Here is a 24,781-nt window from a genome sequence, read left to right on the forward strand (position 1 = left end):
TCAGCATATAATGAATTACTCTTCACTTAGGACTTTCGTGTGGACCTCCCGGCTCTTCACCCGCAGCTTGTTGACCTGGGACTCTGCAATGTCAGCGCGTTCCTCGGCCTCCTCCAGCTTGTGCTGGAGCTTGCGAAACTTGGCAAGGTTGACATTGGATTGTTCCTCCTGAGAAAAGAAATGTATTTCAGAGAATGAGAAAATTCGGCATTTTCTGATTCTCACTACCTTTGTTACTAGAAGCAGCTACTGGATTTACTTTGTAAATGAGAAAGCAAAGCTTCTGTTATTTGATCACGAACTTATTTGGGGCAAGGCATCCCACATTGTTGACTCTGAATGAGTGGGCTCATGAGGGTCCCTGCTCGGTCTCTCTCACTTGAATCCCTTCCTGGCCAACTTAAGATGCTGCAGTGACATCAGGGAGATGAGTAGCAGGAATCTGAATCTATGAGACAAACTTTAAAAAGTAGGCATGGTGATAGTATTGGGTGCAGAGAACCTTAAGGGAAGTTTCTGAATTAATAAGATGAGAAAGGAGCCAAATGAGAAAGAAATATTCTGATGGATTTATTGTGAAGTCCTCTAAAAGTCACTAACAGATTTATTGTGAAGTTATCTATCAGACTTCAGAGCCCTCCTTTGTGCAGCCCCTGTGAGCACTAGAGATGGCTAGGAGTGGTAGTGTGTTCTAGATAGGGAAGTGGGTTGTAACCAAAAGACATTTCTATACTAACATGTCTGGAAAATTGCTGAAAGAGGTCTCAGAAGAAATGCACTTAGATCTCTAAGGATCTAGTAATTACTGGTAAAATTTTTTCATTCCAAATATTCATTTTCATATCTAATTTTATACTCTTTTGCCTTAAAGAAAGGCTCTTAAATTCTATAAACCTCAAACTCAACAAAACCTGGACCTTCTCCTGAACTTTTCTCTTTCATTATGAAGCTACTCACAGCCTCTTCAGCTTGTCTCTTGTAAGCTTTAACTTTGGTTTGTAATTTGTCCACCAAGTCCTGCAGCCTGAGAACATTCTTGCGATCCTCCTCAGTCTGAAATGAAAGAGGTAGCAAATAGCGTTGTTGGTTTGAAAATGCCTCATTATTTTTATTTTCTTGAGAGCAGCAGATCTGAGAAATATGGAAAGGTGGGTCACCTGGTAAGTGAGTTCCTTTACTCTCCTCTCATGTTTGCGAAGACCCTTGATGGCCTCAACATTGCGCTTCTGTTCATTTTCAACCTCATTTTCAAGCTCCCTCACCTGGAAGAGAACAAAGGCTTTTAGCAGTTTGTCTGTAACTAGCTGTATGAGCAGGCTGGGAATTGAATAAAGTGATGGGGACCCACCCTGGCCTCCAGTTTCTGGATCTGCTTCTTCCCGCCCTTCAGGGCCAGCTGCTCAGCCTCATCCAGACGGTGCTGCATGTCCTTCACCGTCTGCTCCAAGTTCTTCTTCATGCGCTCCAGGTGGGCGCTGGTGTCCTGCTCCTTCTTCAGCTCCTCGGCCATCATGGCTGCCTGATGAGTAGTAAGACAAAACCAGTTGAGAGAGCTGAACGAGCACATCAGGATTCAGATTTGATCACCACGTACTGCCCTCTGCTCACATCAGCGATAGCCTTCTTGGCCTTCTCCTCTGCATTACGGGCTTCCTGGACAATGTCCTCCATCTCTCCCTGGATCTGGGAAATGTCTGTCTCCAGCTTTTTCTTGGTGTTGATCAAGCTTGTGTTCTGTTTCAAATTAACAAAAAAAGAAAGGAAAGCACATTTAATTACATTCTATTTACATTGTCATTTTGACTAGTGTATACAGGCAAAAATTCTTGATCTAGGAAAAATTCAGAATAAACACCAAATCAGAAGTTGACTCTAAGTTATGCCTTCTTTTCTTTTTCTGAAATTCTTCCGGGTAAAATGTGATTTTATTTTTATTTTTTTAAAGATTTTTTAAAAAATTTATTTATTTGATAGACAGAGATCACAAGCAGGCAGAGAGGCAGGCAGAGAGAGAAGAAGGGGAGCAGGCTTCCTGCCAAGCAGAGAGCCCAATGTGGGGCTCCATCCCAGGACCCTGAGATCACAACCTGAGCCGAAGGCAGAGTCTTAACCCACTGTGCCACCCAGGGCCCCTAAAATGTGATTTTTGATACCAAAGATGTTCGAATATTACCAGTGGCTGCTTATAAGCATAAAGCACAACCCTAACCCAAGAAAATATTTAAAGTGCAGTATCACCACACAGCTCATGGAAAATGGATGATTAATTTGTAGTTGTTCATTCATGTTTGGTTGGCTTTATATTTAAAGGGCATAAATAGCATTGTTATAAAAAATGGACCAAGAATCTGTTATGTTTTGGAAAGCTGATAGTATTTGAAATATTTAATCGATTCAGGATACTAAAAATGAGTAAGAAAGATGTTCTGTTTTCATATGAATTTAAAATTATTTGTAGTTTAACATTTCCATGATGGCTCTTTCCTTATAATCTTTAAAAAGTATGGCACGTGTGGCATGGAACACTGGGTGGGGTGCATGAACAATGACTTCTGGAACACTGAAAAGAAATTAAAAAAATAAAAATTTTAAAAAGTATATAATAATACATGTTTATTATAAAAAATAGACTATACAAATTAGCAAAACAAGAGGTAAGGAATGCTTATTGTACTCTCCCTACTCAGAGATAATCATTGATAACACTTTGTTTATCCTTCTGGATGTTTCCTATGTATTTCTAACAAAAGAAAGAAATCATGTTTTATATACGATTTTTTTAAAGATTTTATTTATTTATTTGACAGAGACAGAGCATGGGAGGGGAGGAGGTCAGAGGGAGAAGCAGACTCCCTGCAGAGCTGGGAGCCTGATGCGGGACTCGATCCCAGGGCTCTGGGATCATGACCTGAGCCGAAGGCAGTTGCTAATCAACTGAGCCACACAGGCACCCCATATACTATTTTTAAGTTGCTCTTTTCATGTTTGTGAAATCTTTTCATGGCAATAAATGCATACTAAATGGCTGCTTACTAGCCTTGTGAGGATAATATACTGCCATTTATTTAGCTCATCCATTATAAACAATAGGGTCTGAGTAGCAGTAATGATGGCCTCTGTGAATTTGAACTGAAGAGTTTCTTTCACGTAGTTAGCTTCATGTGTATACAGGATACACAAGAATAACTTGGTGGCTTATCCTTTTTCCTCTGTTTTATTTGCTTATCTATTTGTAGCTTAGAGTTGCAAAGACAAGGTGGCCACTAATGTCATATATATGGTTATTAGTAGATGGCCTTCTGTGCTTTTTTTTTTTTAAGATTTTATTTATTTCTTTGGCACAGAGAGAGAGGGAGAACAAGCATAAGCTGGGGGAGCAGCGAGCAGGGGAGAAGCAGGCTCCTCACTGAGCAAGGAACCCGATGTGGGGCTTGATCCCAGGACCCTGAGATCATGACCTGAGCCAAAAGTAGCCGCTTAACCGACTGAACCACCCAGGTGCGCCTTCTGTGGTTTTTAACAAAAGTTTCTAGAACTCTAAAATTTTTCGAATCAACATGATGAGCCCAGGCCATAAATATACCCGTGAACTGGTCAGGGCCAGTACGTCTTAGTAATACCCATTTTCCAGAACTTCAGAAGGGACCCTTGCCAAGGTTTCTTTATTCCTTCCTTTATAAACAAGCTCATCCCTTCATGTACTTTTCTTTGGCAGGGTGTGCATTTGCTCAACCAGAGTCCTGAACCTCACCTGGGTGTGCAAGAGTTGCACACGCTCACTGGCATCCAGAAGCTCTTGCTCTGCCACCTTCCTGCTCCTCTCATTCTGCTCCAAGGTTGCCCGCAGCTCCTCGATCTCGGCCTGCAGCAGGTTGGCTCTGCGCTCCACCATGGCCAGCTGCTCTTTAAGGTCATCTTGGCCTCTGATGGCATCGTCCAAATGTAGCTGAGTGTCCTACACAGAAAGAGGCAAAGGTGCTTACTTGTGCTTCCATTAAAGTGAGTACAAATTGGGTCATGTACACACTTTGTTCTCAATAACTTAGAGTATGATTAAAGAGGGAACATCTGCAAGTCCCTTTATTTTTTTTTAAGGTTTTTAAATTTATTTCACAGAGAGAGAGCACAAGTAGGGGGAGCAGCAGGCAGAAGGAAAGAGGGAGAAGCAGGCTCCCTGACGAGCAAGGAACCTGATGCGGAGCTCTATCCCAGGACCCTGGGATCGTGACTGGAGCTGAAGGCAGAGGCTTAACCCACTGGGCCACCCAGGAGCCCCTGCAAGTCTGTTTAATGACAAATTCTTTGTAGCCTAGGGTAGCAGGTCTACTCAAAAGAACAGGATGTTATATTTTAGAATAACCACGGCTAAAGTTACAAAATATTAGAGCAGGAAAGCATCCTCAGAGATGAGCTAGTCTAATGATGTTTTATGTATATTAAACAAGTATAGAAATGTATATTTAAAAATATACATGTATATGTTTATATACATTATGCAGATGGAGTTCGTATAAATGATTTGTCGAGTGTCTTCTCTTCAGTTGACAAAGTGAACTTTGTCTTAAACTTTCCAGATGTAAGCTGTTCTTTAACTGTGTATGTGAAATTTTCATCTGATTACCATATTATTTAGATTTATGGCATATAAGTCACACAGTTACACCCAGACTGCATGACACTATGCGTGTTTATCCCAGTGTACCTTGAGTATTCCTTGTATGTTTCTTAGATTCTTTATTGCCTCTGCAGCCTGGCGGTTGGCATGGTTCAGCTGGATTTCCATCTCATTGAGGTCTCCCTCCATCTTCTTCTTGAGCCTGATGGCATCATTCCTGCTCCTGATCTCAGCATCCAGGGTGCTCTGCATCGACTCCACAACCCTGATGTGGTTTCTCTTCAGCTGGTCGATTTCTTCATCTTTTTCAGCAATTTTCTGGTCAACCTCAGATTTCACCTGGTTTAACTCAAGCTGGATGCGAAGGATTTTGCCCTCTTCATGCTCAAGAGATCCCTTTAAAAAGGCAACATTTAGGTTACTCTTGGCTCGCAACCCTCACAGATCTTCCCTGCTATAATCGGAACCTGGCCCCTGTACTTGGAAGGCAGGGAGAAGACCAAAGAAAGAAGTGGGCCACTCCAGCTTGGGGTGGCAGCTTAATAAGAGGAAGGGAACTTACGTGAGAGGCTCACCTTGGGTGGTGGGATCCCCAGATCCACCCACCAAATTTTAAAAGGTTACAAAGAGGCCTTCAATAGATTTAGTCACATATACTGTGTAGGTGTTCTCAACACCAAACCACTGTCTCAAGACTATGTCTTTGGAGCAGTCTCTGGGAGTGGAGAAGGCAGGTGGAACTCACATTCCTAGGATAGGGAGACATTCAGACGTCCTGTCTTTCTGATGGTGATTTCCTCCTTGTTACCTAAAGAGCTGTTGTTTGTTTTGCACAGTATGATGGTTTCTTGAAGAAGGCATTAAGAAAACCAGAAACTTTCATGCATCTTAATTTAGCCTGTTTGTTCTGCATTCCCAAGACACAATTCAGTATTTCGCACTGAATTACATGAGTTATCCCCTGCAGCTCTGCAATGTGGTAGTTGCTCTCAGTTGCTATGAATTTTTCAGTTTATTTATAATGCATAAGTGAGCAAATGGAACGTGTACCTCGGCTTCCTCCAGAGCAGCCTGTAGCTCACTCTTCTCTTGATCTATTTGTTTCTTCACTTTCTCCAGTTCATGGATATGCTTTCCCCCTTCTGCAATCTGCTCTGTCAGGTCTGAAATCTCCTCTGTAGGTTAATAATAAAATACCACATTCAGCTGAGAAAACTTGAGAAGATGTCTGCCTACCATTTTTGAAGTAGAATGGTTAACAAAGACTCACGCTGTAAGTTCTTGTTCTCTCGCTTGAGGGTTTCAAGGTGATCCAGGGATTCCTCATAGGCATTCTTGACCTTGAACAGCTCATTGCTGAGCTCACGGGTCTCCTTCTGGGAGGCTTCAAGTTCAGCCTGAGTTTCCTCGTACTTTTGCTTCCACTCTGCCAGGACCTGGAAGTACATCAGAACTAAGCCTCTGTAATCAAGAATCAGGCCTCTTTCCCCCAGGCAGCTGGTCATCGTGGGCCACCTTGTCAAAGTTCCTCTGCTTCTTGTCCAGGGCGGCGCAGGCCGTGTTAGATCTCTCCACGTCCAGCATGAGGTCCTCCACTTCATTCTGGAGCCGCTGTTTTTTCTTCTCTAGAGAAGCACATTTGGAATTCACAGCCTCCACATGTTCCTCAGCATCCTGCAGACGCTGGGCCAGCTTCTTCCTGAAATGTTGGCCAGTGTGAGTGACAAGGAGCAGATTCAGAGATGCCACAGTGAACTTTATAAAGCTGCTGACTAGGAAAGCATATTTTCCCCAAGAGTCTTTGCTCCTCTGTCCACAAATTGTTAAAGGTTTTCTAAATTGTCTTATCATTACTCATTTTGTCTCTGTAGTGTAGTTTTCCTTAGTGAATTCTTAATCTTTATGTCAGGGGTGGTTAAATATACCCATGAGACATTTTGTATGCTTGGTGGTAGTGTCTGCATGCATGAAAGATACAGAGAGAGAATGAATGAGCCTCTTTGATTATCCAGCTGTGGAAACCACCATCTCGTCCTTATAGACCAGCGTGTGTCCACTGGAGAATGGGCCAGGGCTACAGCCCTCCCCACATCAGCTGAGTGAGCCATGTGAGGACATGACCACTGTGAGCTGAAGGCCTGTCATCAAAGCATGCTGGCACTGGATAGTGGCGTTAAGCATTTTTTAACACGGTCCTCTTCATAAATGAATCTGTGGCCCAAAGTGATGCGTATGAGGTCATATGATTATGATTAGTCAATCACTGACTTTCTGGGTCTGATGCCCTAGACAGCAAATGTTATTCCAGAATTATATTTCCCAAATACCCTCCGAAGTTGTACTGTTTCCTTCACCAGCTCACACTTGTCTGGAGTGTTACCTCTGCAAATGTTCACCAAACCCCTTCATTCTGTTTAATTCTAGCAACTGCTGAGATAAATGCAATTTAGAGAAGCTTCCTTCCCTGGGAACATAATGATTATTTCCCTTCCGCTTGTCACTCCCATGAGTTTTATTCCATAAGAAGCATGTGTAATTAAGTGAATCAGTTTATTGATACTGGTTGTTAGTTAAATGACAAGAGTGTGATAGTCTCATTCTGGACTTCTAGATAGGGATAAACTGATTATTGTTAATTATAACATTCATAATAATGTACCAGGTAGTCTCACTCTCTCCATTTTTCCTTATATTGAAGGAAATTAATTCTACTTAATCCATAAAGTATATGTTGATAATTTTTAATTCATTTTGGTGGAAAGAAATTTAAGATATTTTTGTAATAGACCAAAATGCAGGGAGGGCTGTGGTCTTGGCTCATTTTTCAGTGGACACATGACTGGTCTATAAGGAGAAGATGGTATGGTGGTTTCCACCGCTGTAAAATCAGATAGGCTGAAATTTTCCTCCTATCTTTTTTTTTTTTAAAGATTTTTAAAATTTGTTTTTTATTTGACAGGCAGAGATTACAAGTAGGCACAGAGGCAGGCAGAGAGAGAAGGAAATAGGCTCCCTCTGAGCAGAGAACCCAATGCAGGGCTCGATCCCAGGACCCCGGGATCACGACCTGAGCTGAAGGCAGAGGCCTTAACCCACTGAGCTACCCAGGCACCCCTCCTCCTATCTTTATGCCTGAAATATTCTTTTTTTTTTTTTTAAATTACTTTTCCTTCACTGCCTTTAAACTTTTCTTTCTGCGTCCATCATTAAGAGCCCATACTTGGCCTCCTCCAGTTCTTCCGTGCGCTGGATGGCGTCCGTTTCATATTTGGTCCTCCACTGGGCGACCTCACTGTTGGCCTTGGACATTGCCCTTTGCAGCTCAGCCTTGGCCTCCTGCTCCTCCTCATACTGTTCCCGCAGCAGGTCGCAGTCGTGGCGGGAGGACTGCAGGGCGTGGGCCAGGGCGTTCTTGGCCTGGACCAACCAAAAATTGTGCATTGTACATTTATGTTCTGGTCACTGATATTCTGTAAGTGAAGTCCAATAGCATGTCACACTGCAAAGTTCAAGTGACTGAGAATTCTCACCTTAGACTCCTCTTCTAGCTGCCTCTTTAATTCCTCAATCTGTTGTGTAAATGCTTGTTTGCCTCTCGACAGCTGAGACACCAGAGCTGCTTTCTCATCTAGCTGTCGTGAAAACTCACCTGTGAAAGACAAAACGTGAATGGTTTAGTTCTGTCATCTAGGTGAAGACTAAAGAGTGTGATAATATTATAACTCTCTTACTCTATGATGAAAAGAATAACTCAAAAATTTTGATGTGGTTGAGAAGGTTATTTTTTGCTTTTGCAAAAATGTGAGCTTTGATATTTTAGGATTTTCTTTCCCTCCCTCCCTTCCTTCCTTCCTTCCTTCCTTCCTTCCTTCCTTCCATCCCTCCCTCCTTCTTTTCAAGTAATGCTGAGGTAGCAAAAATCTCCTCAGCCCAGGAAGCTTAATTTTCTTCCATTATAGTTTATAAGCATCCTTTTTACTGTCTCTCCATAAAAAGAAGAAGGAATGACAAATGATGATAAATGGGCATGTGTGGCTTAAGAAATGATGGGTGTTCAAGAGGTGTCCACAAGTGGAGGCTCACCTTTCTTTTTTTTGGCTCTCTGCGTGCTGGCCGTGTGTGCCCACTGACCTGATTCTGTGTGTAAACGAGCCTTCTGGGCTGACAGCTCATTGATGAGGCGTTGCTGCTCCTCTTCCTTCGTTTTGACTTCACTAAGCTGGTCCTCCAGGGTGCGGCACATTTTCTCGAGGTTTCCCTGTGGTGGAAAGTAGAAAACAGGGAAAGATGATACATTTTTATTTGTAAGTCTGAATTTGGACATAACTACTTGTGGAAAGGAGCTGAGTTGTATTTACTTCTCTAGCCACTCCAAAGCCCTGCACAGTGTCTTGAAGTAGAGACACAATTTGGGCTACATAAATAAATGGTTATGAAAACCAGATTATTGTCTTTGGAAAACATGAACATCATTTAAATTCTGCATCATGTGGAGTATTGTTTTTAGAGAATTCTTTTCTGAAATTACATTTTTTCATGGTTATAGTGACAAAAGATAACATGATTTCTACAAATCCAATAGGAAGACCAAAATGATTCATTTCAATATAGTGATGCTTAGTAGGTATAACAGGAATAATTTTATTTTATTTATTTATTTTTTTAAGTTTTTATTTATTTATTTGACAGAGATCACAGGTAGTCAGAGAGGCAGGCAGAGAGAGAGGAGGACACAGGCTCCCTGCTGAGCAGAAAGCCTGATGCGGGACTCGATCCCAGGACCCTGAGATCATGACTGAGCCGAAGGCAGAGGCTTTAACCCACTGAGCCACTCAGGCGCCCCAACAGGAATAATTTTAAAGTGAGATAACATTATAGCAGCAATGTCCACAATAGCCAGACTACGGAAGGAGCCCAGATGTCCATCGACAAATGAATAGGTAAAGGTGATGTATACACAATGGAATACTACTCCTCCATCAATAAAATAGAAATTTTGCCATTTGCAGTAATGTGGATGGAACTAGAGGGTATTATACTAGGTGAAATAAGTCAATCAGAAAAAGACAATTGCCATATGATCTCACTCCTGTGTGGAATTTAATAAACAAAACAGGATCATGGGGGAAGGGACAGAAAAATAAAATGAGATGAAATCGGAGAGGGAGAAAACCGTAAGAGTCTCTTAATCATAGGAAACAAACTGAGGGTTGCTGGAGGGGAGTGGGGTGGAGGGATGGGGTAAGTGGTGACAGGTATGAAGGAGGGCACGTGATAGAATGAACGTTGGATATTACATGCATCTGATGAATCACTGAACTCTACCTCTGAAACTAATAATACATTATATATTAATTAATTGAACTTAAATTTAAAAAATAAAATGTAACATTTAAAGTTTGCACAGTTAGATCTATTCATCTGTAGATTCTAATTTTGAATCATTGCAAATAGAATGAAAAGGGAACAAGTTCACACAAACCTTGGCTTTGGAGACTGTCTCCATGTTACTGGCGAAGTCATCGATCTCCATCTTCATCTCGCTCTTCTCCTTCTCCAGCTTCTGCTTCACCCTCTGCAGGTTGTCTATCTGCTCCCCAAGCTCGGCCACGCTGTCCGCGTGCTTCTTCCGAAGAGTGGCCGTGGTGGCTTCGTGCTGCAGGGTGGCCTCCTCCAGGTCCCGGCGAAGTTTCTGGAACTCGGCCTCGCGCTTCTTGTTTATCTCGATCTGGGCGGAAGTGGCCCCGCCGGCTTCCTCCAGGCGCTCGCTGATCTCCTCCAGTTCCCGGGAGAGGTCAGAGCGCTGCTTCTCTGCTTTGGCTCGGGAGGCCCGCTCTGCCTCGATTTCCTCCTCCAGCTCCTCGATGCGGGCCTGGGGGTGACACATCAACGTGAATGCCAACTCATGACAATTTTGATTCCTGGAATGCACAGAAGAGGTGGGGGGTCCGACTCACCTGTAACTCCTTGATCTTCTTCTGTAGCTGCATCGCAAGGGCCTGCTCGTCTTCAATCTTGCTTTGCAGATTGCTCATTTCAAACTCTTTCCTGTTGGAGGAGCAACACATAAGCTCTCCATCAGTTCTCTTACCAGTTTTCTTTCCCATGTACAGTGGAATGTCTTTATACTGCTGTGTTGAGGACGTGAGTAGTACATGTTTTTACAAGTCAATAACATACCATTTTCATTAAATAAAAAAGTCAAAGATGTTATTTTTTGGTTATGTACTCTGAAGTAATAATTTAGAGATCTTTAAAACATTTATTTCACCTGAATTGACAGATAACAAGCAGGTTACTCACTTTTTGAGTTTCTCGGCAAGTTGCTGCTTGTCATTTTCTACATCCATTGTGGATTCTTGGGCCAACTTTAGGTCACCCTCCAGTTTCCTTTTGGCTCTTTCTAGCTCCATGCGGAGTTTCTTTTCTTGTTCCAGAGATCCTTCAAGCTAAAGGTATACTGGATTTTATTTATTTCAGTTCTAAGGCATTGAGCCATATGTGACTAGCCATTAAAGGTACACAGGAGAATTTTAAAAAATACACCAAAAAGCATGGAAATTTTAATTATTGTTTTCAAAGCCACAATGAAAGACTTATGAGCATTATTGACAGTTGCACGTCGTAACTGTTTATTTTATATTGAGAGGAAATACTGTGTTTTTCACACTTACATCATCCACTTGCTGTTCTAGCTTGGTTTTAGCCTTGGTTAGGGTGTTGACTTTGTCCTCTTCTGCCTGCAGGTCATCCAGGGTCTGCTGGTGGGCCTCTTGGAGGGCCTTCTTCTCCTTGGTCAGCTTTGCGATGGTTTCATCCAGACCTGCCATCTCTTCCGTGAGGTTTTTCACCTTAGATTTGAACAGATTATAGAAATGTTAATGACATCTGTCATCTTGATGAAAAAGAAGCATAGGGCAGTGTGAGCCTGAGATGGAAAATGGAGATAAGAAGCGAAGTCAGGTCTACTTCACTGAAAAGTGTGGGGGATAAAGGATAAGATAAATAGAAATGGTGAAGACTAAAGAGACATAAATATGACAGCACTTTCTTTCATATTCAATAACTTTAGGATTAAACTTTTAATTAAAATACTTCAGTAACAAGCTAGCACTTATAAAGAGTCTAAAATGGATCATGATTGTACCTTGTTCTCTGTGGCGTGCTTCTCCTTTTCAACCTTGGCCAGCGTCAGCTCAAGGTCATCGATGTCTTTCTTGAGCTCTGAACACTCGTCCTCCAGTTTCCTCTTCTTGGCCGTCAGCTCAGCATTGATCTCCTCCTCATCCTCTGCCCTCTCAGTTAGCTCCTTGATCTTGGCCTCAAGCTGGATTTTGGTTTTAATCAGCTGGTCACATCTTTCCTCTGCATCAGCCAAGCCATCTGCTTCCTAGTGGAAGAAATGAAACAATTTCATTTATCTAAGCTATCTCTGCAAACACACTGTAATTTATTAAAAGGTGGATGCTTCAGGGCACCTGGGTGGCTCAGTCATTAAGCATCTGCCTTTGGCTCAGGTCATGATCCTGGGGTCCTGGTATTGAGCCCCGAATAGGGATTCCTTCTCAGTGGGAAGCCTGCTTCTCCCTCTCTCACTCCCCCTGCTTATGTTCCCTCTCTCATTGTTTCTCTCTCTGTCAAATAAATTTAAAATAAAATAAAAAATAAAAGGTGGTACTTCAGTGACTCAATCAATTTGGTCAACACACTTGCCAACTTTTAATAGTCTACTGGACAAAATGTTAGTAATTTTAATGTGCTAATTATAATAACAGATTTTCTTCAGCTATGCACGTGTGGAAGGTCAGCTTAGGGAAACTAGTCTTTTGGCAAAATTTGTACCTGTACTACTTTGGAAAAGTCGCTTATTAGTTCTAGGACTCTGTTTCCTCACATTCGAAGGAGTTGGTTAATTTAGCTTTTTCCCTGACATTGTAAGAAAAACATAACTTCTATTTATGCACACAAATATTAACTAAGGAAAGGACAGTCTCATCTAACAGAAGGATCTATAAAGGAAGGAAAATGTCCATAGACATCATTTTTTTAAAGAATTTTATTTATTTTGGGTGCCTGGGTGGCTCAGTGGGTTAAAGCCTCTGCCTTCGGCTCAGGTCATGATCCCAGGGTCCTGGGATCGAGCCTCACATCGGGTTCTCTGCTCAGCAAGGAGTCTGCTTCCCTTCCTCTCTCTCTGCCTGCCTCTCTGCCTATTTGTGATCTCTGTCAAATAAATAAAAATAAAATCTTTAAAAAAATTTAAAAAAAATTTTCCTGAGGTCACGACCCGAGCCGAAGGCAGAGGCTTAACCCACTGAGCCACCCAGGTGCCCCCATAGACATCTTTGTGACTGTGCTCACCAATGACCATGCCGCATATGAATGTGGATATGAACATACACAGAATAATTGGTGACTTTGCACCTATTGCTTTTTTAGGTCTGAGTCTTAGTGTTCTTGAATGACAATAATAGTGCATGTTTTAGTGGAAACCATTCATTCAGAAACCTTAAGCTAAAACCTTTTCATAGCCACTCTCACAAAGTCTGGAGGATAAGAAAGGGCTGAACTGTGCAGTGGATGACACTCACAGATTGAACTTGGAGCTGCAGGTCATTTTTCTCTTGCATCAGAGCTACCATCTTCTCTTCAAGCTCTTTCCTTTTCGCTTCTGACTTCGCCAGTTCTTCCTTGGTCTTCTCAAACTCTTCCTTCATGTTGGCCATCTCTTTTTCTGTCTCTGCACTCTTGAGGAGCGGCTTGATCTTGAAGAACAGGTTCATCCAGGGCCAGTGCTTGACGTTCATGAAGGCGCGGACGTTGTACTGGATGCAGAAGATGGACTCTCTGTAGGAGAGAACAAAGATGCAAATAAGGAACAATGTGGACAACGACCATCACTTAACAAAGTAATGACTACGTCAGATTCAACCATGAAAATGTGGAGAATGGGGACTTGAACTTGTTCCCTCACCTCCTCTCCATCATCTTCTTGAATTCCACCCTCATCAGGTACCCTCTGCACACAGCTTGGATGCGTGTGATGAGTTGAGCCAGCTTTTCATCTCGCATCTCCTCTAAAGTTCCCAACAGGCCAGCTTTAAAGAAAACCTTGCCAAGGAACAAGCTAAATATGTTATTTCCACTCATGAGAAAGTCCAAAGGTGATGAAATTATGGTAGAGATTTAAGTTGATGGTACCTTGGTATGACCGAATTTGTACTGGGTGTGGTCGATGTCAATAGACCCTAGGAGTTTCTCAGAAGCCTTCTTACTGTCAATAAACTGACCCTCTGGGATAGCACTTGCATTTAGAATCTTGTATCTATCAGAATACAAAGATAAAAAAACATGGTCTTCCTTTTTACTAGAACTGTTAGTAGCTATCATTGAAAAAACGATAGACTGAGTTTTAGAGAAAAAAATTCCATTAAAACAATCCAGCAGTGCTTTAGGTGAACCTTGGGAAAATGTATGTAAAAAGTTATGATAATAATAAAGCAAGCCATCATTCTTCTATGATCACCTTTCAAATACATTTCAGTTTTCAAGGAAAAGTTAAAAGATGTTTGAACTGTGTGGGGATACTCCTCTAGGCTAGCACATTGAAAGGGGGGAGTAATGAGAAACCTCTGTTTGAAGTCTGCATAAAGGATCCTGCTTGGGTACCCCTTCCTGCAGATGCGGATCCCTTCCAGCACCCCGTTGCACCGCAGCTGGTGTAGGACAAGTTCATGCTCCATGGCCCCTGGGGGAGAAAAAAGACATGTTTTCTATATGATAGTCTAATGAGAAGTCACATTGGAATCTTACTTGGATATCATAAATGTCTTACCAGGAGTTTTAGTTTCATTGGGAATGAGACAGCGTACAAAGTGGGGGTGAGTGCTCCTCAAGTTGGTCATCAGCTTATTTAAATTCTCCTGCAAACCACATGAAAAGATTTGAAGTCATTTTTTATTGCATGGGAGTCCCTGTCAATGATCTGTAGTGAATGTGCCCCGTTTCCTGAATAAAGTAAATGTAACTGACTACAGGGGCTGCTTTTAAGAGAGAGTTTGATTTCATGTGAAATGTGCTCCACTCTAGATTTTTAGATTTGGAGTTTTAAGGGTAACTGGTTCATTTATTGTAAAGTTTGAACCCACATTATGGGCTTTCTTCTTGTTAAATTTTTCCTAACACATTTTCATTTTCCTTTGTACAACACTGCTTTTTTTTTTTAGTTTTGTCAAAGTTTTTTTAAAGTTACAATAATTTAATTTTGTTACAGAAGTAGTCTTTTGGCATTCAAGAATATACTGTACCCTGAAAAGGGCTGACACTGTCTGGAAAGAAGAACCCTTCTTCTTGGCACCTTTTTTCCCACTGCCACTTTCTGAAAAATAAAATAGAAAAATTAAAACTATTTGCAGCAACTTTAGAAGCACTATCCACATGTATGAGGACTGTCAAAATTCCTTCTGAAATTTAAATTTGCACTTGTTCACTTGTATCATTCCTGTATTTTCTTTCTGTATCTTTCTGCCAACTATAGATTAGGAAAATAGAAGCACTGGCTCACATTATAGGTATTCAGGAAAACAACGACAGTAAAAGAACTGGATGAAAAGGGTAGATGTGGGGGAGGGATGGCATTTCTCTCCTCCAAATCAGCAAAGTATGTCCCCTGAAAGAAGTACCCAGGAGACAGAATAGTACTGTCCCCTTAGTGCACACGGTCCCAGAGAACCTAGTTGCATGCTTGCTATCAGGTCAGTGGGCCTCTACCAACCTGCAGGAAAATCCTGCTTTCTATTTGCTTGTGCTTCTATACTGTTATGTGCACATTGGGTCTTAGGGGACTTAGGAGAACAGAACTTCCAATTCCTCAAGCACTAGTGCCTTGACAGAGGATTTCCTTATCTCCAGATTAGCTGGATCCTCAAAGGAACCAATACTACTAAAATAGAAATGAGCTCTATGATCTCAAGCAAGTCACTTAACCTCTGAATCTGTGTTTCCTCATTGGTGAAATGAGGCCATGGACAAAAGGATCCATAGTGTCAGCTTCAGCTCTGAAAGCTTATAATCATAAGACTGTAGCATACTAATTAAATACACTTCCTTTCATTAAGTCTATATTGGCCAGTATTTTAACTCTGGGAACATACTAATGATATTAAGAATGACCTGCTTCAGCACTTTGTCCCCCAGCAAAGAGGAAAGCCAGAGTCTTCATGCCAGACTTCTGGTACAGCCCGACCACGGTCTCGTTCAGGGGGTCCTTGTTCTTGTCCAGCCAGCCGGCGATGTTGTAGTCCACGGTGCCAGCGTAGTGGACCAGAGAGAAGTGGGCCTCGGCCTTGCCTTTGGCAGGCTTGGGCTTCTGAAAGTTGTTGGACTTCCCCAGGTGCTGCTCATAGAGCTTGTTCTTGAAGGAGGTGTCTGTGGCCTTGGGGAACATGCACTCCTCTTCCAGGATGGAGAAGATGCCCATGGGCTGACAGTAGGAAAAAAGAGATGATAATAATGAGTTCCTCAGAAAAATATGCTCCAATAGCTTATGTACCTAGTGGAAACCTGAAAATGTTCCAGAAGAATGGATGATAAGATACTGAATAAGCACGATCTTTATTATCTCTGCTACTGAAATGTGAAACAGTCATGTACCATGGACATATGGGAAATATGTTTGCTAGAAAGACTCAGTTAAAAAAAAAAAAGAAGCCCATCTGTACCATTTGGCCAACTTTATGTTCAGAGTATAAAATTAAATTCCAAAACTACCATTTCAGAGCTGAATTCTTTATCCTGTAAACGTATAGATCTAAATACTTTCTTACTTCCTGACAATGTAGCTTCCTCACCTCAAATCTAGACATGACAAAAGTATGAAGAGAAATATTATGGATAATGATTAAAAATTATCCATCCCCAGGATGAAAGAGCTTCTCGTGTTGTGTCATTAGAACTCTTTGTACTCTGAGCCGTTTTTCCCCCCACGGTGGAGTTAAATGATGATAATTTGGTTTTGCTTTGTAAGCAGATTGCCTCCTTTCAGTTGCAAGTTTGATAGGAAAGACTGATAGAAAATCCAACGTTGATGATTTTGCTTCAGTCACAAATTGTCTCAAAACTATTTTGATGTTCCAGGAACTGAGTGCCATGTCGTTTTCATGAATAGCAGAGATAGTATGTTACCAAATTAAAATTATTTTCTTCAGATTGGGTAGACCTAGTCTGATGTGATACTCTCATCTTTCTTATTTTTATGAATTTTGGCACGAGTGTTTGCAGTTTCCATAGAAGGCAGTTGTGTTTGCTTTTCCTTTCCCCCTGCTTAGGGTAGTGTTCATCTATAACCATATACTTTATTGGTATTCACAGTTACAGGATGAGTTCCCAATATGCATTTGAAAATCTTTAATGATTGCTTGATGAATTTTAACATATTCAACACTAACAGAATTATTGCCCCACTTCCTTGATAAAAGAGAATTCAGGTTTCGTTTTCCAGGGAAGATTGTAGAGAGATCTGGTATTTATTCAGTAGTTATCAGAGTCTTAATGCCTGCAACAACTGAAGAACTACCCTTCCAGCCTGGAAGACATCTTGAAACATTCTGCCTTGATCTCCATGAAGGATGATCCGTGCATGACACACCATCATGGAATCGCCAAGATCAATGGCAGTGCTCAGAGGACTAGTTGCAGTTTCATTCCTTACTTCTGTGCATGTGAAGAAGAGTGAAATTCTAAGAGGGAGAAACGTGCATCCCTGTGTCTGTGTATGCGTTTGTAAGCACTGCAGCCATTTTTCTATGAGAAGCTATTCCGGAGTACCAACACATCACTTGTGACATGCCAGACAACTGATCAGATCATGAGCCTGTCATCAAACACCACTGCTTGTTCTCTGAAAACTGGGATTGCAATTAAGCATATGAAGGGGGACGAATTGTGTTTCATGTCCTGAAGGCTTGAAAAGTCAAACAGACCTTCTCGATGAGCTCGATGCAGGCAGCCAGGTCCATCCCGAAGTCGATGAACTCCCACTCGATGCCCTCCTTCTTGTACTCCTCCTGCTCCAGCACGAACATGTGGTGGTTGAAGAACTGTTGCAGCTTCTCGTTGGTGAAGTTGATGCACAGCTGCTCCAGGCTGTTGAACTGGGTGTTGCAAAGAGTAAGTGTTGGAGTGAATCTGGAAAATCCAGTGGGGACTCCGCAGAGAAGACACAAAGCGGAAGGGCCTTAAGAGGCATTTATTCAAACAACTCACGTCAAAGATCTCAAAGCCGGCAATGTCCAAGACCCCGATGAAGTACTGCCTGGGCTGCTTGGTGTCCAGCTGCTGGTTGATGCGGGTGACCATCCACAGGAACATCTTCTCGTAGACAGACTTGGCCAGAGCGCCCACCGAGTTGTACACCTTCAAGAACAGTGGTAGTTTGGCTTTTCGAATTGAACACAGTGATGGAGCCTTGGGTCTCCTGTGGCTCAAGCAAATCTTGGGAGTGAAGTCATGCTTACCTGCTGCACAGTCTGGCCTTTGGTGACGTACTCGTTGCCAACCTTTACCCTGGGGTAGCAGAGGGCTTTGAGCAGGTCAGCAGAGTTCAGGCTCTGGAGATAGGCTGCCTTGTCAGCAACTGCATGAACGAGATGAGAACAGTGAAACTGACCACAGCGTACACAATTTAAGGTGGGAAGGGTAATGACAAAGAAAAAATTTTGCTTGAAAAGGAATATGTGTAAATGTGACAAAACCATTTGTCACACTAATTTTAGTCCTTTTTTTTTTTTTTTGAGAGGATAATTTGGAACTTAGGGAATCAATGCTCGGTATGATACTTAAAATATAGCTAAAGTAGACCACAGATAAAAATAATTTGAGAAAGTCTAACCTAGAGGAGGAGTGATAGGAAAATTCTGATCTGTTTTTTTTTTTTTTCTGACAGTGCATGTGGGCATGTAAATTATTGACTGGAATAAAAAAGGTCTTAATCAGATCGTAAATACTAGCTTACAGTAAGTCAGTGAAAATTGGAATGGGCAGAAATTACACCTCCACAAATCTTCACAGTCGTTTAAAATATGCAGTGTGTCATTTCTGTCCTCTAATACTTCTCCCCACCATCAGATAGGTCAAGAAAGTGAAAGCTTGGCCCCTGACTTGAGGACCAGATGGTGTCAGTTCAGTCAGCTGAAAGATGTGAGCAGGGAGCGGTACCTTCGGTGCCATCGGGCTCAGCCTGCTCCTCCCGCTGCTTCTGCTTGAACTTCATGTTCCCGTAATGCATCACGGCACCTGTGAGCTTGTAGATGGCCACCTTTTCATCAGTGCTAAAACCTAGGATGTCCACAGCACTCTGTGGAAAGATTTGAATTTAAATATGCTTCCATTTATCACCATGGCAGATACCCTCAGGACACTGGGCCCTCCCTCCCCTGCCTTCTTATGATATCTTGACTAACACTTTGGTGTTTTCAAAAGGTAGTCCTGTTCTTCAGCTCTTTATTCCACAAAGCATCATCAGTAAGTATGCGTCGGTTTCCCATTGACTCCTGTGGGCAGTGAAGATCTTATGTGACGTGTCCACACTCACCCAAGACTCAGAGCCTTGGCTTTGGATGCCAAGGTTGACACTCTTCCTATTTCTCCACATTAGCTGGGCCTTGCTCCACAGGTTTCTTATCTCATGGGTTTCCTTTGCTTCACAAATCTGTTTGCCCCTTTTCCTCCTATGTTGTCCAAGCCTAATCCTAGCTTGCCTCCCCGAATGTGATGGATGCCGTTGGAAAGAGAGTCAGAAGGGAAGAGCAGCGGCGCTTGAGTTCTTCCCTCTCTGATATCAGGTCACAGCTCAGCGGGCCATGAGATGCCTGGCAGTGAACTTCTCCTGATCGTTACTCATGCAGGGAAGAGACATTTGTGAAAAGAACTTCTTTTATTGAAATTATTGTTGTGTATTTTTTCTCTACTAGATTTTGATCACTTTCTTAGTTGCCCATGCTAGGCTTTGCAAAAGCTCATGCAGTGGAGGCAGACATCAGACAAGGCAGGGGGAGTTTACCTATGTAACTTTCTCTAGATTATTTACCCTCAGTTCAGCTCACCGACTCAAGCTATTTAAAATGCTCAGAGATTAATAAAGTCTGGGAACAAGATTATGATGCCTTTTTTTTTTAACCTCCAATACTAGGGGTTATTTCTCAGCTCCCTAATTCTTTTGGACTTATCAATAATAATGAGGTAAAGCTGGTAAAAGCTGATATTTATGAGATGAAGGTACACAAATAGTTTATAGACTTTTTGAAAACAGTATTTGAAAAGAAGAAGTGTTTTTGTAAGCAGCTCTTAATCCTATATTGGGAATGTTAAGATATTCCCACTGGTATTAAGTTTAAGAATAATCAAAGATGGTTGACTATTCAGAAATGGAAAAGAAAACTCGAAATATGTATAAAGTATACGTATAAAGAAAATAAGCCAAAGAGTAATGATCCTCTTAAAAAAATCTGTAGTTCCAAAAATAAAAGTAAAGGTTCATGGAGGCCAAAAAGAGAATTTTTGAGGTTAAAGAATCAATTTCTTCAAACACTGCAGGGATGGGGGAAGGGAATATTATTAGCCCCGGAGTGACATTTGAAACAAAATTTGTGCTTACATCTGACTATAGAGGAACTGTGCAAATCATCATGTTCTGCTATAAAAATCTTAAAGTATCATATGTCTTTTTTCCCAGGTTATTGGATATAGGGTCTGACAAAAAATAAGAGAAACATCACTATTGGAGTACAAAAATTGATTCAGAGGGCCTGTGAGGGGGAAAAAAAAAGCCAACTAGCCAAGGAATGCCTAAGACTTAAGATTTATTACAGACATTTTGAGCTTCCTAGGGTGGAAGGTGGGCATTGAAATACCCTGTAATTTTATTCCAAGAGTAAGGAAGCCTGAAAAGCAATATTGTGTATTTACTGTCTTTCTGCTAATGCTGTTGACTCCATAGAGGGGAGTGTTGTATAGTGCAAAATGAATTTACTTCTTCCTGTTCTGTACCTGTTACTTACATCTGTGGCTAGAAGCTCTTCCTGGTCATCAATGCTGGGCACTGTAATTTCACCTTGACTGACAAAAGCAAAGTCATATGGGTTGGTGGTGATCAGAAGCATTTCTGTACACATGAAAAAGAACAAGTATAGACAGAATTACTTTGGTCATCAAAAACACTTTAGAGGGACTTTCAGAAAAAGAGGCTTTTGTTCTTCCTTGGTAGAAAAAAATCATGGATACTTCTTACCAATAAGTTCTGGTTTCTTGTTGGACATGATTTGATAAAATATGTGGTAGCTTCTTTCAGCCTTTAGCTGGAAAGTAACACGGGACTTCTCCAGGAGATCTAGAAAGTCAGATTGAGCACACTTAAAAGAATAGGCCACAATGGAAAATTAAGCATTTGAGAAGTTGACACAGCATAGATATCACTATTTTCACTATATAACCCCCCAAAATATTTTTAATCACTAGTGTTCATTAACTTACATGTTTCAATATCTGCAGAAGCCAGTTTGCCTGTTGCACCAAAATGGATCCTGATAAATTTACCCTTAAAAAGGCAAAGGAAGACTTCTTTTTACATACTCAAAGGCAGACAAATATTTTCTTCAGTTATGGACTGGTGGATGGGAAAGATGCTGATACCACAGGCACAGAAACATCTGTGCTGGTCCTCACCCAAAAAGGAGGACCAGAAGACTTACAAAGCGAGAGGAGTTGTCATTCCTCACGGTCTTGGCGTTGCCAAAGGCCTCCAGTAGGGGGTTGGCACTGATGATTTGATCTTCAAGGGTCCCCTTAAGAGAAATGAGTAAGACAGATAAGGAGACCCTGGAAAAGGTGAGATAACTTTCCATCAGCTTCCTCCCCTGCACCCTTCCCCTTCACAGTATTCTGTAACTTTGGGGTAAGGCTGGTTGGCTTTCTCTTTCTTCGTTTCTTTCTTAACACATTTCTTTTTTTAAATTTAAGATTTTTTACTTGAGAAAGAAGGAGTTTTTGAGTAGGGGTTTCTAAAGTGAGTAGAAGGAAGACAAACAGAAGGAAGGGTGACATGGCCTTGAGTTCTGTATTGCTCAGGCTCATTTTTTCCCCCTCGTAATAAATGGTTTGGAGAACTTCTGTCTGTTGCATCTCATAGGCAACACATCTCATCCTCACAGCCCATCCAAGAGTTATCTTGTAAATTTTGACATCACTTTCAGTTGGTTGCTATGGCTCTGAAGTACCTTGGTCAAATTTTTAGAAACTTAGGATTTCTTCTGTCCTGGGATGAATATCATACCCACCTGCATTTTGCCAGAGGTAGGTTCCTCCTTCTTCTTCTCCCCAGTGACTGCAATTGTTGCAAAGTACTGGATGACACGCTTGGTGTTCACAGTCTTCCCTGCACCAGATTCTCCGCTGTCGGGTCCACACAGAGGAAAAGTCAGAATCTAAGTAACCACTACAGTGATCAAAAATTCAGCAGAAAGAAAGGCGTGAAATCTACATACGTAATCAGGATTGACTGGTTCTCACGATCTGTGAAAGAAATCGGAGATAATGTTGAAAAATATACTTAGCACATACATTTTATAAACTCAGAGTTGTCTTTTTTTTTTTCAGAGTTGTCTTTTAAAGCTCCTCCCCCCCACACAAACTATATCTATTGTTAGTTTGATTTTTCACAATTTTCTTTTTAAAATAAGTGGCAGAAGATGTGCTAATTAGCCGATGTGTTTTACTCCTGTTACCTTTAGTGTGATAGAATATGTAATGAATGCACTATTTCACTGTACTACCTGTGGGAATGACTTACCAATATCAGATGAATACTAGTTCCATGTTCCATTTTGTCACTTGGTTCATAGTTCAAAATCATGTTATTAGTGTCCGATCCAAAGTTTTGTGTAGTAATTGGGATAACTTGTACTGTAAGCTTTCAAAACTTTCTTTTTAGGAGAGGTGATATATTAGCTATAATTAAAATACATAGTTCATTCCTAAATTTGGATTAATTTTGATCTGGAATTAGCATTAGTTTGGGTTGTAGCATAGAACTCTAAGCAAAATTCTCTCTGCCTTTGAAACTGATCCATTTTACTCTTTTTTTTTAAAGATTTTATTTATTTATTTGACAGACAGAGATCACAGGTAGGCAGAGAGGCAGGCAGAGAGAGAGGAGGAAGCAGGCTCCCTGCTGAGCGGAGAGCCCGATGCGGGGCTCGATCCCAAGACCCTGAGATCATGACCTGAGCCGAAGGCAGAGGCTTAACACTCTGAGCCACCCAAGTGCCCCTACTCTTTTTTTTTTTAAAGATTTTATTTATTTTAGAGAATGAGCATGTGTGGTGGGGGGTGGGAGGATCAGAAGGGTAGGGAGTGGGGAGAGGAAAAAATCTCTAGAAGACCCCACTTGGTGTAGAGCCTGACTCAGGGCTTGATCCTAAGACCCTGAGATCACAATCTGAGTAAAAACCAAGAGTCAGACACCCAACAGATTGAGCCATGCAGGTGCCCCGGTCCCTCTTAAATATATTTCCCTAATTTTATTATATTACACTGTTAATCATATTAGAATACTATCATTATACTGTTATTATTACTATTATGTTTGTGCTGAGCATTTTATTCTCCAGGCACTGCCTCTGAGTCTTCTGTGTTATCACTCTACATGTACTTTATGAATAGCTCTGCAGACTGTAATTATGGACTCACTGACCCGTCAGCATGAACTGGTAGGCGTTGTCTGAGATGGAGAAGATGTGGGGCGGAGCCTCCTGGCGCTTCTTGCCTCGGTAGGCGGCCACCACCTCGGGGTTGTACACCGGCAGCCACTTGTAGGGGTTCACGGTGACGCAGAAGAGGCCCGAGTAGGTCTGTGGGAAATGACAAGGTTGCTTTGTCTGCAGCACCTCATTAATCTGCCTTGGAAATACTGCTTTATGTGCCAAGTGAGAGGGACCCAAGCACTGTGTCCGTTCTCCTAGGGCTTAGGGCTCTCATTCCCTGGATGCCTCCCACCCCCAGGCACTCTACACAGTACGCTTACTTCTGCTTGCACATGGATTCTGCACTAAGCACATGGCTTTCTGCATGCATGGTGTCAAGTACATCAGAATTCACAATACTAACCCAATGATTAGTCTGGAAATTGTAGTAGCCAAATTGGAAAGTAGTCTTGAATTGGTTTTGGCTAACAGTTCATGGACTTAAGTTAGTGAAAAGTAAAAAGAAAAAGGGGACGCTCACGTAGATCATCCAGGCTGCATAACGTTCTTTGAGGTTGTACAGCACGGCAGGCTCGTGCAGGTGGGTCATCATGGCCATGTCCTCGATCTTGTCGTATTTGGGAGGGTTCATGGAGAAGACTTGATCTTCCTTAACTGTGACAGTCTGTTAAGAAAAGAAGGAGCTGGTGCATGTCAACTAAGTAATATAAAGGATCAGTTATGTCTTACTACCCCGCTTTGTTTACTTACAGTCCCTGCATCGGTCTTCACGGTCACCTTCCCCCCTTCCCTGCTCTGCACCATACTTTTCACATAGGACTCCTTAGTGTCCACCACAAAGACAGAATTCTTGGCATCAAAGGGCCTATTCTGGGCCTCAATGCGCTCCTTTTCAGACTTTCGGAGGTACGGAGCTGCCTCGCCAAAAACGGCCATCTCAGCGTCGGAGCTCATGGCTGGGGCTTATTGGCGGCAGCAGAGCACTGGGGTACCTGGAGGACAGAGACAGAGCAGGACAGTGACCCAGGGTGAGGGTGGACGTTGTCCTGTTGATTTCACACTCCCTGTGCCTCATTGGCCTGGCCCGTTACCTCAGCCCTGCCTGTAGGGATCACACCTATGTCTTGTGCAAAGGTGCTAAGAGATCGGATCAAGGATTTCAAAGCTTTATATTGGGAACTTAATTCTTGTGATGTTGTAAGGCTCTGTTCCATCCTCTGTGCTGTGAGCCTTTGTAGATGAGTATGAAGGGGTTTGAGTTTCAGTCATCAGCGTTCGGGATGCACAAGTGTGCTTAGAATCTTTTCTTTTTCTCCTTGCTTTGCTTTTTCTTTTTCTACTCCCCCTTCCCACTTTTTTTTTTTTGACATTGCAGTGATATAAAGAAATGCAAAATAACTGTTTATAATGG

General features: G+C 41.9%; 1 protein-coding gene across 1 annotated transcript; it reads right to left on the reverse strand.

Annotated features, from left to right (window-relative positions):
* On the reverse strand, positions 1–24,324 carry LOC116856431 (myosin-4). The gene is made up of 38 exons (XM_032839809.1): positions 24,121–24,324; positions 23,891–24,034; positions 23,361–23,517; positions 22,153–22,180; positions 21,946–22,060; positions 21,361–21,453; positions 21,143–21,206; positions 20,901–20,999; positions 20,671–20,774; positions 18,830–18,968; positions 18,130–18,248; positions 17,879–18,028; positions 17,596–17,766; positions 15,788–16,097; positions 14,923–14,993; positions 14,451–14,538; positions 14,246–14,363; positions 13,817–13,940; positions 13,590–13,726; positions 13,207–13,462; positions 11,763–12,005; positions 11,290–11,466; positions 10,919–11,064; positions 10,573–10,663; positions 10,098–10,487; positions 8,747–8,873; positions 8,146–8,264; positions 7,836–8,032; positions 6,131–6,314; positions 5,886–6,051; positions 5,666–5,790; positions 4,703–5,011; positions 3,752–3,955; positions 1,609–1,734; positions 1,349–1,519; positions 1,158–1,262; positions 958–1,053; positions 1–168 (listed from the first exon to the last, which is right to left on the reverse strand). The coding sequence occupies exons 1-38, from the start codon at positions 24,322–24,324 to the stop codon at positions 16–18; spliced, it is 5,820 nt and encodes a 1,939-aa protein (XP_032695700.1). The 3' UTR covers positions 1–15.
* Between the last annotated feature and the right edge of the window lie 457 nt (positions 24,325–24,781).

Source organism: Lontra canadensis, unplaced genomic scaffold, assembly GCF_010015895.1.
Source record: "Lontra canadensis isolate GAN:19392208 unplaced genomic scaffold, GSC_riverotter_1.0 scaffold110, whole genome shotgun sequence".
Taxonomy (NCBI): domain Eukaryota; kingdom Metazoa; phylum Chordata; class Mammalia; order Carnivora; family Mustelidae; genus Lontra; species Lontra canadensis.

Coding starts and splice junctions, on each gene's coding strand:
- LOC116856431 (XM_032839809.1), bottom strand. CDS start 24,324: ATGAGCTCCGACGCTGAGATGGCCGTTTTTGGCGAGGCAGCTCCGTAC. Junction 23,518..23,890: donor ATGCAGCCTGGATGATCTAC/GTGAGCGTCCCC, acceptor CATTTCCCACAG/ACCTACTCGGGCCTCTTCTG. Junction 22,061..22,152: donor AACCAGTCAATCCTGATTAC/GTATGTAGATTT, acceptor TGGACCCGACAG/CGGAGAATCTGGTGCAGGGA.